Source organism: Amblyomma maculatum, unplaced genomic scaffold, assembly GCF_055883805.1.
Source record: "Amblyomma maculatum isolate TAMU_Amacu unplaced genomic scaffold, ASM5588380v1 scaffold_13, whole genome shotgun sequence".
Classification (NCBI taxonomy): domain Eukaryota; kingdom Metazoa; phylum Arthropoda; class Arachnida; order Ixodida; family Ixodidae; genus Amblyomma; species Amblyomma maculatum.
The window spans coordinates 23,738,785-23,753,642 of record NW_028146738.1 but is presented as its reverse complement, the minus strand read 5'-3'; the positions used below and the strand labels follow the sequence as shown (position 1 = coordinate 23,753,642).

The following is a 14,858-nucleotide window of genomic DNA, read 5'->3' as shown; positions in this document are numbered from 1 at the left end:
TGCTTTTGTAGGCTTTAAGTTCCCAAAACGACTCAAGCTATTAGGGATGCCATAATGAACGACTGCGGACATTTCGCCCACACGGGGATTCTTTAAAGGGCCCTGACATCACACAATTCATGGCCGACTTCCTTTTCACCTCCATCGAAAAGTGGACGCCATGGACGGGATTTCACCCTGCGTCCTCAGGTTCAGCAGCCGAGCACCCTAACCACAGCGATTGATCTTGCAATCGTGTTGTCAGAGCGTCCAAAATCTACCTTGTGGTCTCTAGTTTGTGACAGCGACGGTGCTGCGCAAGAGCCCGATAAATCTAGCTGGACTCAAATGTTTCACTACCTGAGCCTCTTAAAAAGCAGTTTTTGTTCTGTGTATGCATCCGCAGTCTCATATGATGTGCTAACAGTATAGCGCAGAACAGCACGCATTGCCACCACTGACATTTATTTGGAACACCTGCTACGGATATCGAGTCACACAGAATTGACAGGAAGCAAGCAGCTAGGACTAACTCAGCGGCCCAATGTGAATCACAGGTATTCCGGGTTGGCATCGCTGGACTCCCTACGTGAAGGCACGGCAGTGGACTCCCTGCGAGCCGCCACCGCTGTTGAGACTCGGTGCGCTTGCAACGCCGACAAGTCTATGCTCACCGGCACGGGCGGCACTGCCGGGGGCCTGCGCAAAAGCAAAACAGGGTCCGGTCGAGCATCTAGAGCGCTCGGTGAGAACTGCGACCATCAAATAAAAGAAGTCTGCTGTGCATATTTCAGATTCGCCTGCCCTACATTTAGAAAAAGGGAATCTGTAGGAGACGCTTATCTTTAACGGTTGATGAGGTACCATGCAGCATAAACATTGCGCATTGTTACAAAGCTGTGGTCATAGCTTTTTGCTAATCAGTGTTGCTATGCACCAACTAGTATAAGGCAATGTAGTAAAACTAATCAGTAGTAACTAAGCTTTGCTGCAGAGCAACATGTGGCTGCAGTTTATTCTCAGCTAAGAGGCAGCTGCATAAGGCCACTAAACTATATTGCACTGACCGGATGCTTCGATGTATGGCAAAGGTAGCGTGCCCGCCTCGCGACTCGGAGCAGAGGTTCGATTCCGCTTGACCCTCCGTTTAAAATTTCAGAGAAAATGCTTCTTTCTTCACAGGCAGTTTGCAATACTACAAGGCTGAGGGTACGACATTGTAGATGACGTAGAAGGCTTGTAGAACCCTCGCCAGAGTATCTGCTTACACGAGAGCTTTATGACCATACAAGTTTAGAAACTGCGCTTCAAAAGGTTACCAAGGTTTGAATAGATTTTTCGGGAGCTTATGGATTGTAGCGCTCTCTAGAAGGGATTAAAATCTTATGCCATTGTCGCTTTCTTCTGAAAAGCACTTCATTTTAATTTTAACTCTAAGGCTGTCGCATCAAATTTTTTGCTCATCATCTCTTCGGGTAATTTTATTTACAGGTGGTAGTGCATTTACCTAACCATCTTAAAGTTTGAAATTCGGACCGTTTTCTTTAGTGACCGCAGGTGCCATCACTATCAGTAAACACTAAAATGTTGATGAATTTTGGCCGTTTCTTTTACATATTGGCCACATGAAAGCTTATCCAAAAAATCGTGCACATATACTTATCCACATACATATTTCCATATCTCACTCGAAATATCCCGTATACAGTTACATATATATATATGCTAGCATGTTTAGCATTTTTCTCAGTTGTGACATCTGCTATAAAGTGGTTCGCGGTTTATGCCACACCTTTACAAACTAACGTTAGCCGACGCTCCTGACGCTACAAGCTTCTGAAAAGGTTTCATGAGGAGTAAAAGTATGAAAGAACTACTGTAAAACATACCAACGCACAATGACTTCCGAGCTCCGAGCCTGCAGGTGCCTCTCGATCCGGTCTAACTCACTCTTCACGCTGTGTGACGAAGGCAACAGGACATGTGCACGGCGCAGCATGTCAGCTGCTTCTCTCAGGAAGCCCAGGTTGTGCAGGGCCAAGCCGCAGCGGTACAGCGCCCTCGCATTCTCTGGATTTATACTGAGGACTTCTCGGGAACGCTGCACGGCCTGCGGAAGAGAGACGTGGCAGCCGAACTGGCTGTTCCAGTGCCCCACAGTTGGCCCACGGACCCAACAGCAGCTGACGGATGTCTGAAGGTTAAGACACCCTGAAGGTTGAGACACCAGCCCGGAGCTTAACGCAGAACTGAGTCATTCTTAATTCCTTCCTCTTCTCACTTACGTAAACGACTGCACTCAACTATTGCCTGCCTCGTAACTGCTGCGCATTGCACGTGATCCCGCGATTTTTAAACGGACAGAACACTGCTTGGAACGCGTCGCGAGATAACGATGCAAATAGAAAGATCATGCCTTATATGATAATGCGCATAGTAAATCAAATGAAATGAAATTTTTATTTTGGCATTAAAAATCGCATAAAATGACTTGTCCCGCCATCTTGCGGTAAACCATCGGAAACTTCGGTGTAGTCACCCACGTGATAGGGCACGTGACCACATTTTGGCAAATTATTTTTTAAATCTAAGTGCGCATAATATATCCTAATAAATGTAAATTCTTTGTTACTCTCTTAAAATGCATTCTTTGAAGTAAAGAGAAAAAAACGCAGCGGCACTAATCGAGTTGTGTAGTTGCGTCATCAGGTGGAATGCTTCTGCTGCTTCTGTTTTTGGCTGGCAGGATCCCGACTTCCGAGCACCCTTTACCATCTTTGCCACATGGCGGTGTGCATGTGCGACCTCGGGTACTCCGAATTTGCCGCAAAATGCCATTAACGAACTGTGCCTTGAGGGAGTGTAAGAACGGGCACATTAAAACTGTAGGCATTTCGTACCATCTGCTGCCTTTCGATGGAAAAAGGAAAAGGCAATGGGAGGAAGCTCTCGGCTATCCTCTACCTGCTCATGCTCGCGTATGCCCAGCGCACTTCGCTGCATCTGACTACGCACCGTCGCTGCGCAGATTTAAGAAGCAGAGGCGGCGTCGTTAATACTGCTGTGCCATCTATTTTTGGCTCACGTTCCAGAGAAGACACGGTAAGGATTTTCTCTTTTCCTTTCTAAATGGTTACGATCTTGGCATCAGAGAAATCTCGTCCGACAGCTCATACTCAGCACATGACAACGTTCGGTGCCGCTAGACAGAGTGTGATAAATGAGGCAAAGTAGACATTGTTAAACAGGGTTTAATGTACTTTTTTTTAATGAACGTAGCACTTTATGATTAAGTGGATACCGTATCTGAAGTATAGGTCATGGAGGTGGATCTCTGCAGCTCCAAGGATCACTTGTGGGGTAGCCTATTAGGCACAATGAGGAGTGTACTGCTTACACTACGCTTGTCAGGCAGAAACACTAGTTTCAAGACGTAAGCCAGGAGCCGCCTGTTTGCAAGCTGTGGAAGCAAATTACTCAAACTGCAGCTTGTCTTCCTTTCATAAGCACAAGGAGGAATATATTATTCATTGCACTCTTCATGCACATTTTTCATGCACTCGGGCTCTCGTATATCTTTTTTTATGGCTTTAAGATGCAGGTTGAGGACCGCGACATATTTTTGAGTGGTCAAGCGAGCATTGAGCTTGGAGCAAATGCTGAAGTTTCTATGGCCACCAATGCTCCTCAAGTTTATGAGCTGGTAAGTGAATAAAGAAGTTAGAACAGGGGAATTACTAAGTAAAATTGAAGCTGATGTTGCCCCATACCTGCTCTGTCAGAGTTGCAGCAGGTTTTGACTTCAATGAATATTTTGCTTTAAGGTGAAGGAGCATGAAGACCATAAATATGCCTCCCAAATGCTGCCGTTAGTGCCCGAAGCAGCACCTCGGTAGTTCACATCAGCAAGTGAGTTACAATGTGCAACATCTTTCCATACTAAAATTGTTTCTACTACAGGCATGTTTTCTGTATCCATTTATCTCTATAGCTTTCTTTCTCGCATTGCAAATGACCTCTTCAAAGCTGACTACAGAAAATGAGATGCTGTTTTGTTCTTTTAGGTGCCCAGACCAATCTATTCTCCAAAAAAGGCCTTGGCACACAGACTTTGACATGCCTCAAAGAGAATGTGAGAGGTGTCGCAGCAAAGAAGGCAACCTGGAATTACCAACCCTGTGTTTAACGCCTATAAAAACATCAACACCTCACCAGGTGAAAATGAAAGATGCTGCTGATGCACTTGATCGCTCATTTAATGCCAGCCCTGTTGCTGACCAAAGATTGCAGCTATGAGCCATCTGAATACAGCATGGAACTGTAAGTTTGTTGCCAGGGCAATATCTATTTCTTTAAACAATTGAGATTTCTTCTTTTTTTTCAGAGATCTACCATCCACCTTGCAGTCTGAAAAAAAGTACATAATTTTTGAAAGTGCACTGCTGCCACTATTCAAGATTCGTGGCATGTGTGGTCAGGTTTGCAGCATCAAAAAACGTGTTCGGGAAACTCTGCTGACAATAACATCCGCATGTCACCTTGGACATCAGCAGATTTGGCACAGCCAGCCCTCGACCAATGGCATGGCAGCAGATAACATTCTGCTGTCTGGCGTCATACTGTTTAGTGGTGCCAACGTACTAAAGGTCTTACGCTTACTGGCATCCATCAATATTCCAGTCCTTTCGAAGACATCATACAATGTCTATCAGAAAGGCTGTCTCCTGCCAGCCATAAAAAAGGTAACTAGAATGTACATGTAACCTGGACATATCTGATCCTCAGTATCATGTAGGTATGGACAACACAGCAGGCTTCACTTGTTGAAGCATTGGGGGACAACTGCCTTCATTTGCTTGGAGATGATTTGCTTGGTGATTCACCAGAACACTCTGCAAAGTACTTAACGTACATACAGCTTCATGGATACTGAAACAGCCACGGTTGTTCATTTTGTACAAGTCCATGTTGGAGAGGTAAGAATGCTGCTTTACATGTTTATACTGTTATCAAAATGTTTGATGAAATTCATTTGTTGCATGCTGAATGATGTCACCAGATGTGAAGATGAGCATACAAATGAAACGGGCAGGCTTTGTGCAAGGGCTGAATGATTTGAAAAGGATGAACCTCATGGTTGTGACATTAACGACCGACAGGCATCCTGGCATAAGGAAGTGTATGCGTGAAAGCAAAACAACCATCAAACATGAGCTAGACAGCTGGCATGTTGTCAAAGGTTTGTATGTAAAATTACATTTGAAGCATATAATTATGCTTATAGATGTGTTACAAATCCACTCTACCTTGGGGGATTCCCCTATATATCTGACCGTTATGTTGTGGGTTTTGAAAATGTTAAACTAGCCATCAGAGGAGTCTACACATAAGCTGTTACAATTAGCACTGCTAGTTGCCGAGTAGACAGAAAAGAGCAAACATTATTTTTAACGCAAAATGTTATTTCAGTTTCAGCTTTTGACAGTTTGGCTTGTTATTTAGCACATCACAAATAAAAAGTACAGTTTTGTTAGAAGCTTTGGCAAAGCACAGGCTCTAGCTCTAATAGATGTGGTAGCTCTTTCATCTTGCTCAATATTTTTTATATGAATGTCCAGGTCTCCGAAAGAAACTTGAATCCCTTTCCAAACGGACTGGTTGCAAAGAGCTGCATGGGTGGATCCAGCTTATTTGCAACCACCTTTACTTCTGTGCTGCCGTGTCCGACGGGGATGTTAATCTTCGACTGAGCATCTGGAAGAGTAAGATGACAATGTACTAGAAAGTTAAAATGCACATGCACATGCAAATGCACATGCAAATGCAAAGCCTTGTTAGATTCCTGATGCTGCTAATCTGCATCATAGGTTCACTCGCTGAACTTGATTTCCACTGTTTATAAAATCGGTCATTTTTCCTTGCTAATTACATTAAGTGATATATAGGGGTTACCACAATAATTTTAAGCATGCTTCTATGTTCCTACAAATTCAGATGCTGCGTTGCAAGAAGAAAGGTTCTTCTGTATATGCTTGAGCACACCAGGAGCACTCACCGACCGGCATATGTACTGTCTAGTAACTAAATGTATGTTTTGTCTGCTTTTGCACCTACAGGCCTAACAAGACATATTATTGATGTCCACAAAGGCCATGATGAACCTTATCATCGGTGCCTGCACGAGAAGCAGTCACGCAAGGAATGGCTTAAACTAAGTACACGGACTTTTCTTTGGAGAGGAATATTTTAATTAAGCAGGTGTAAATAATATTTGTAAAATTCCATGTCAGTGTTGCCTTCCTTAGGTGCGAGTTACAGGCAGAATTTGAAACAATGTTGTGTCATTTTATCATCCAGATAAATTACGAGAATTCAGTTTTGAATTTTAAGCTGCCCAAGGTTCTACACACTGTTTTGAGGCTGTTTCCTTCTGCTCAACGTAATAGACTTAACTTCCAAGGAACTGAGAAATTAAGCAGGTGTAAATAATATTTGTAAAATGCCATGTCAGTGTTGCCTTCCTTAGGTGCGAGTTACAGGCAGAACTTGAAACAATGTTGTGTCATTTTTTCATCCAGATAAATTACGAGAATTCAGTTTTGAATTTTAAGCTGCCCAAGGTTCTACACACTATTTTGAGGCTGTTTCCTTCTGCTCATAATAATAGACTTGACTTCCAAGGAACTGAGATGAAATTTAGTTTTCTATGCCCATAACTGTGCTTTATTCTTTACGTTTGCAGGAACAAATGTATGTAAGAAGCTTTGTGCCATTGTCACTAACACACGCCTTCTGAAAGACATTTCTCAGCTGTCGGAGGACACCCAGACATCATGTTTTGAGTCGTTCCATGCTCTCATGATTCGCTTTGCTCCGAAATCAGTGGTGTACACACCATGTGCCATGTCTGCGAGGTAAAATTATAGCTTTATTAAATAACGCTTTTCGAAATTTTAATTTTCTTTATTAAACTGCTGGCTGCCCACTTGCAGAACTCAGCTAGCCATACTGCACCACAATGAAAACGCAATGCGAGAGCAAGCTAGCGACAAGGCAAACCTGTTTACCAGACGAAGCTACTGAAAGCAAAGAAAGGACGTGAAGAAGTTTGCCTTGTAAAAGTTGGGGTGACTTACAGTAAGTTTCCATAAGAAGTATATTTGCCACTTCAAGGACAGGATAGTACTAATGATTATGAAAACTGAGGCCATTTTTTGGTTTACAGCTAGAGATGTCGACTACTGAAATCTTTTAAAAATAGGGAAAAGACCCTGGCTCAAAAAAATTTGCACACACAAAAGAGAGAGACAAGGGGACAATTTTTAAAAGATGTTAAACCTACTAGCCCGGCAACATGCTTTTTTTGGACTACAGAAATGGCCGCATTATTTTACAGGAGGAGGAAGCATGGTTACTTTGATGCTACAACAATTTGCTACAAAACTTCTGCTGAAAGAGCACTGAATAAGGGTTGAGGGGGGCCTAAGTTTACGAGCTGAGCCACCGTTTCGACAAGGGCTTGTCTTCATTTGGACAGCGCAGTCATCACTGGTGGTGAGTAAGTGAGCTTTTGCTTCCGAAGTATAAAAGCAAGGAGGGAAGGAGGGGGCAGAAAAGAGCAGGGCAAGCAGCGAAAAAATGTTTCTTTGGGTATGATTTTCTGTGAACTTGGAACCTGAAAAAGAAAATAGAACAGTGGCAGCAGCAGGAAAAACTGTCTTCCGAACTAGTTACAGCACAGAGGGAATATTTTAGGAATTCTAATGTTCCTTTCGAGATATTTTTTTCTGTTGGTTCCAGAGTAAATTTATGGATTAAAAATGCCTCCTTATATTTTTTATCCCTTCAATATTTAAAGCTTGACTGGAGAATAAAAAATTTAACTTCATCAAAATTATAGCCATTCTGATTGTAATGGTGAGAAACCTTTGTCGGCAGGGTTTTGCCTAAACACTCCCCCTCCCCCCCATTTGCAGTAGAATAAGCTGCAGATGTTTTTCCAAACATGTTTCTTTCTTAATTTGGTTCCCTCTTTAATTCTTTTCTTTCGATAATGCCCCAGGTATGGCTTATTCTGATTTATTTCTTTCTCCCCATTTGTCGTTCTCTCCTCCTTCTTGAAAGCTCTTAACTATTCCATTGTAGCTTTATTCTTAATAAGGTGCCTTTGGAATACCTGTCTTACTTTCAAGAAAGAAGTGCCAGCATTGAACCTGCTTTAGATGGCAATGCATCATCCACCCCTGATTGTAGCTTTTCCTGCTGCTGCCACTTTACTTTCTTTTTTAGGTCCCAGGTTCATAGAAACTCATACCCAAGAAAACACTTTCACTTCTTGCCCTGCTCCTTTCTGCCCCCTCCATCAACACTCTTCCCCATTCCTCACTTTTAGCTCCCGAAGTGCATTTAAACCCCATCACTGATGACCGCGCTACACAGGCAAATACAAATCCCCTTGTTAAAATGGCTTGGTTTGCAAATTGAGGCTATATACCCATCAACCGTTATTCAGTGCTCTTTTATACTATGCAGCCATCTTTTTCTCAATCAACCAGTTTGCATGAATTCAACTTTTAGCAGGGTCATCGAAAACCTTCCTTTATTCTGTTGTGTACCGCTTTATGACTAGTCGCAACCTTCTGCATTCCTCCTAATTTGGGTTTCATGCATTCCTCATTGCTTGTTAGTCTCTCTGAATACTTCGGCAGCACTGTTTTCATTCCAGGCTCAGAGAATATTGGTATTACTCATCCCACTTGATTTAAAAAGTGTGTTTAATTTTGTTTTGCACATTCTCTTGCTGCAATTCTTATGCTTACATCGCTGCCTGTCCAACTTTTATCGGGTTTTACATGAATTCGAAAAAGATCTTGGGGTCTCGTCTGCTACTGAGGCAGGTGAGGGATGGGTTATCCAAACTTAGGGAACCCACAGTGGTAGCTTCTTAGCCCAACTCTGTGGAACATTGCAGTCTACGGACTGCTTGACCTTTCTCTGCAATCTTCAATTCCTATTCTGACGCAGCACCAGGGGCAATCGTGTTTTTGAAATTATAAAAAACGTGGCTATCTGCATTGGTCGGATAAAAATCTTTCTTTGCAACCAAGTGCCTGTCCGTAACAGTTCAAACTTTGCCTCTTACAGTTTAGTTCACTGACTTACTAATTTATATATATTATCTCTTTTCTGATGTGTACTAAATGTGACAAAAAAAGAACATCTTTTTCACTTTAAATATGCATTTTCAGAACTTACTGGCAGCCCTCCATGAACCACTTCGTATCTATGCATGACATAGGCACAGCCACACCGCTAGGCAGCATAGAATAAGCTTTTTCTGCTCCTTTAAAAGAACCGCTCCTCAACTTCCTCTTTTTCTGCACCTGCCCTTTTGGCAGAAGCCTGTGGCAAAACCAATTTTCTGGTGCCGAGATAGAAATTGGTCAGCTGTGTGGTATGCTTTGAATCGAAGAATGTGCCAAACATCAATAGCTGTATAGGCAGACAACATTGGAAGATTGAGGGCTGAAATTTGACGGGTATGTCTCTCAGGACAGTAAACAGAATTTTCCCTTTCAACATGGTAGCATAGGCAGATGAATTTTGTCCCTTTTAGTGTCCTGACATGAGCTTTTATATGGTTATACAGATGGCAGAGCCAATGCACGTAGGCAGCAGGCAGCGTCTTCAGTCTCCATAAATTCTGTTCAGTCCTACCTTCGTTTCTGAATAGAATATTTTTGGGGTATGTCAATGCTGCTGCTTTCATGAAGCCCAGATTTTATACAGAGTGTTTTGTAACACTCTCAAAATGTTTTCAAAATGAAAAACTGATCATTGAGGCTCCAGTTGGAACTTGGAAAGCTTGATCTTGCTTTATGTTGGCATTTGAAGTTTTGCTTGTGTCAAGACCATGTGAAGCAATGAAGCCATTGCAGCCGCCACCACAGTATTCTTGCTATGATTAGTCTGACTGCATAGATCTTACTGTCTTCATTGAACTTCATAGTGACTTTTTACATTCCCATAGTCTTTGTAATGACTGCCACATAATGCCTGTTCACAGACATGATTTGGAGGTGGACATTAAGAGCTGCGGAAGAACAGGGCCAGTTTTTTTAATATCAGCCTGGTACTAAAGGTCAGAGAAGACAGTTGGGCTAGTTGGTGGATTTTTGTAAATGACTGCGACATTGCAACTAACGTGGGAAAAAAACAAAGGAATAGCAACAATAAGATACTGACGGGACAGCATGCCAGACTTCAACGTTTACTCCACATGTAAAAAAATTTGACATTTGACATAAGCGCATGCTCAGGAGACTTTTTATTGCACCCCCCCCCCCCCCCCCCCCCCCAACACACACATTTCTTTATCAAAGAAGCAAGCTATAATAAAAAAAATCAAGACACATTGACACACGTGTTTTTCGACAAATAATTTTTTTTTTTTGTCAGGGCTATTAACGGGGTGCTGGAGCACTTGACCCCTGTCTTATCATGCAAAAAGCCTCAAATATTTCCCTATCAACCTGCCTGTAGAGCCGCTTCAGTACTCGCGTGTGGCGAAAAAGTGAAGCGCACTTTTCTCCTTTGCTGCCTTCTTTTTTATTATGCATTTGCGGCAATGTGCTGCCAAATGGCCACCAGCCATCAGAGTTGTGACTGTAGTCCGGCGTTTACACAGCCTTTCATTCAAACACTGGCCTGCTTGTCCAATATAGCACTTGCCACAAGTCAGTGGGATTGAATAGACCATCCCCATGGTGCAGTTCAAAAACTGTGTGGCATGTTTGGTTCCACAGGGTTTTGCATGGTGAGCGTTGTTCACCATCCGGCAAATCCTTAACAGCTTTTATGAGGCTGCAAAAACAACACGAATGCCACACTTTCCCGCAGCCTTTTTGGGACGATGGGACAGGTTGTGCATGTAAGGCACAGGCACTGGATGTCCCCGTGGGCAGTCATTACTTTTCTTTTACGTGTAGAATAAACGTCGCTTGAAGTTTAGCGTGCTCTCCCATCATTGGTATCTTGTCGCTGTCCCCGCTTTTTTTTTTTTTTTTTCTCCACGCTAGTTGCAATGTCCCAGTCATTCACAGGTACTAGAGGGTACCTGGGTTGATAACAAACAGTGTACGCGTGTAGGCGGAAAAAGTAAAAAGAAGTTTCCCTGTGTCGATACTTTTTGGTTGGGGGGTGTGGAGGGGGGGGGGGGGGGAGAAGCTGTTGGTTGAGCTTGTAAGGGGGTCTCATCACATGGGTGTAACGTGCTGATACGCATGTGTCGTTTGGCTTCCTGGGTTTACCACTCTCCAATAAAACTTCAGTTGTTAGTCCTTCAGTTGTACTCCTTCTTCTTGTGTTCCGTTTTGTTCGCTGGTTGCATTATGCTTGATTCAAACCAATTAGCCCGCATGGCCACCCTGTTGCAGTTTATTCCTGCTTTTTGTCGCATACTACTCTCACGCAGCGCTTCTGCATATTTTGTTGAGTACCCAACTCAAGTGTGTATTTGTTCTACTGTGGTAGTTCAGCCATGTGTTGGTGTCACAAGTAATATATCGCACCTCGCCTTGTGGTGAGGCCGTGCGCTCAGCACAAAAAAAAATCGGCAAAAATAACATACTTGCTGTGCATCAGCTTAAAATGAAAATGTACTGCAGAATATATTGTGCAATTTTCCCTGACTTGGCAAAATTTTTGATGATTTCCCACACATTGCCCTGATTTTTCTCGGTGCATGAAATTACCCTAACAATTCCTGGTTGCTAGACACCCTGAGCAACTGATGGCTCTGCCATAAAACATTGCAGGACGGTTATCTAAAAAGCAGTCCTTTTTTTTTCTTAAACATATTGTCACGCGCCTTCGTAGAACGTCGACGGAAGATGAAAAAGAGCGGTCGGGTAGATCGGTGAACAAGAAGAAAGAGCAAGGGCAGAGAAACGTTTGTACGCTTCGCTGCAGTCCTCTTTGTACAGATCCCTGTAAATAAACCCCCCGTGCGTACAAAGTACGTAACATCGCGTACAAAGTACGTAACATCTTGGTGAGAGGTGCTTGGGTAGCGACCACGGAGTGTTTCATCTACCGAAGAAGCCGTAGACTTGCTGGCCTACCACCAATGCCATCAGACATGGCTGAAGACAGCAGTACCGAGCAGCCAGGACCATCCACGGCGAACAACTGGCCCCATTATCGAGAGCCGCATACTTTTTCCGGAAAACCTGAGGAGGACGTTGATGAGTGGTTGAAGCACTACGAAAGAGTGAGTAAATACAATCACTGGACCGCCGCTACTAAGCTGGCTAATGTGGTGTTCTTCCTTGCCGCCACTGCCTTCGACTGGTTCGATAATCACGAGGATTCATTAAGTACATGGGCTATCTTTACCAGCGAAATCAAGAAAAATTTTGGAGATGAACCTGCAAAGAAGAAGCGCGCTGAACAAACTTTGTTTCACCGGGCACAAGTACCCGGAGAAACTTGTACTGCATATATCGAAGCTATCTTAAAGCTATGCAGACTCGTCAACCCCACTATGCTTGAAGAAGACAAAGTCGGTCACCTCCCGAAAGGAATAGCGGGAGACGTTTATAATTTTCTTATTAGCAAAGAGAACCTGAGCACCACCGCTGATGTTATAAAGCATTGTAGAACATTTGAGGCTGTCAAGCTGCGACGAATTACACCTAAATTCGGAAGACTGGCCAATGTCACCTCTGTAGCCAGTGTTGAAGCCTGTCCTTCAGTTTCCATGGCTGATATGATACGAGAGATTGTACGCGAGGAATTGTCAAGATCTAGGGACGCCATCTGTAGTGAAGAATATGTGCGGCAGAGTTGTGCACCGCAGGCAAATGTTGCCGCCCTGTCCACTCCGTGGGTTCAACCTAGCGGCGCTTCGCATATGGATGATCAGCGCAGCTATACTCAACGTTATAACCACCAGCCGATGGAAAAGAGGTCTGCCTACTCTGAAAATGTGGTTCGTCAGCAGCGAGAGCCTCGCTACAACCAACGTCACGACTTTGTTAGTGAGGACTCTTATGCTGATCGCTGGCGCCCTCAACCTGTGTGCTACAGGTGTGGCATTGCGGGGCATATCGCTAGATACTGCCGCCGTCGTTTTCCAACTGTACAAGATTACCGACCCCACGCGAACATTCACGGACGGCTGCACACCGAACAACAACGATCCCCGACTATGCCTATTGGGGACTCACACCATTCGACACATTTGCGGAATTCATCTCCTGCATCTGATCGTAGTGTGACGCCGCCAGCCCAGCGCCCGCGCAGGTCACCTTCCCCTCGACGTCGTTCTACCCCTCCGCCTCCGGGAAACTAGGGGGCGCGGCCGATGGAGGTGAGGCCGCCGGCGAGTCGATGACGTCCATACCTCTGCCCGTGTTTATGTTAAAGAACAAATTGGAAATGTTTGTTGATGGTGTGAAAACAATGGCTCTTGTGGACACTGGTGCTACAGTATCTGTTATGAGTTTGAGTTTTAAGAACCGTTTAGGTAGAAAAGTAATGTTCAGTGGTGACCGTGCAGTGTTATTCCGTGGTGTCGGTGGTGAACCTTTAGTTCCTCTTGGTGTGTGTGCTTCGGATGTTGTTATTGGCGGCCTCAAGTTTAGAGTAGAATTTGCAGTACTGCCTCGGTCTACGCATGACGTGATTCTTGGGATTGATTTTCTGCAAGAGTGTGGTGCAACTTTAGACTGTGGTACGGGAGAGATTGCTTTGAATCCTTCACTACTTTCGGTTCTTGTGGATGACTCGACACCTGAATTTGGAGCATTTGCTGTGGAAGAAGACACAATTGTGCCAGCGTTATCTGCAGCATTCGTGCGGGTTTTCTCTATTCGGAACCAGTGCGAATCTTTTGAGGCTATAGTAGAACCTACGAGATTCACCTGCTCTAAGAAGAGTATCCTTGTGCCTCGTTGCGTCATTCCCGTGACTAAAGGCCGCACTCAGCTATGGACAGTGAACCACTCCGAAGAGCCAACTGTGTTGCCTCGGGGCCTGAAACTCGCCCGTTTCGAGGAAGGTATATCCGGTTCCGTCGCGGCGTTAAACAGCTCTGTCACTGAGCAGCAGGTGCGACCAGGCATGGAGACCCAAGTTACGGCTATGATTAGTAAGTCTCTTTCTACAACTGAGCGTCATATTCTAGTGGAACTACTACTGAAACACGTGACAGTGTTCGACTTTGCCAAGGATGACTCAATGCCACTGCCTACCAGTCGTATTCATCACACGATCAACACATGGTCCGCCCCTCCAATACGTCAGAAGCCCTATCGAGTCTCAGCAACTGAACGTAAGGTAATAGATGAGCAAGTTCAAGACATGCTAAAACGCGGCATTATTCGAAAGTCCTGTAGTCCTTGGGCAGCTCCAGTTATCCTTGTTAAAAAGAAAGATGGCACATGGAGGTTTTGTGTTGACTACCGCCGTTTAAATTCAGTCACAAAGAAAGATGTCTACCCGCTTCCACGTATAGATGACGCAATTGACTGTCTGCACTCAGCTTCATACTTTTCCTCTATTGACTTGAGATCCGGTTACTGGCAAATCCCCATGCACATTGCAGACAAAGAAAAACGGCATTCGTAACACCAGACGGACTTTACGAATTTAACGTTATGCCTTTTGGATTATGTAATGCACCTGCCACATTCGAGCGGTTCATGGATACAATTCTACGTGGACTAAAGTGGCAAATTTGTTTATGTTATTTGGACGACGTAGTAATATTTGGCAAAACATTTAGTGAGCACAACAGCCGTCTGGATATCGTACTTAACTGCATGGAACGAGCTGGTCTTGTACTGAATGCAAAGAAATGTCATTTTGGCGATCGT

The 14,858-nt window shown here is 44.0% G+C and overlaps 1 protein-coding gene across 2 annotated transcripts in view; it reads right to left on the bottom strand.

Annotated features, from left to right (window-relative positions):
* Window positions 1–427: 427 nt before the first annotated feature.
* Window positions 428–14,858, bottom strand: part of LOC146172370 (inactive peptidyl-prolyl cis-trans isomerase FKBP6-like) — a 35,650-nt gene continuing 21,219 nt past the window's right edge. For both annotated transcript variants that reach the window (XM_084586054.1, XM_084586053.1), the window contains exons 5-6: window positions 1,869–2,089; window positions 428–678 (exon numbers count right to left, since the gene is read on the bottom strand). In XM_084586054.1, coding sequence (XP_084442180.1) covers window positions 531–678; window positions 1,869–2,089 — 369 coding nt within the window. In that variant the 3' untranslated portion in view covers window positions 428–530. The remainder of the gene's footprint in view (window positions 679–1,868; window positions 2,090–14,858) is intronic.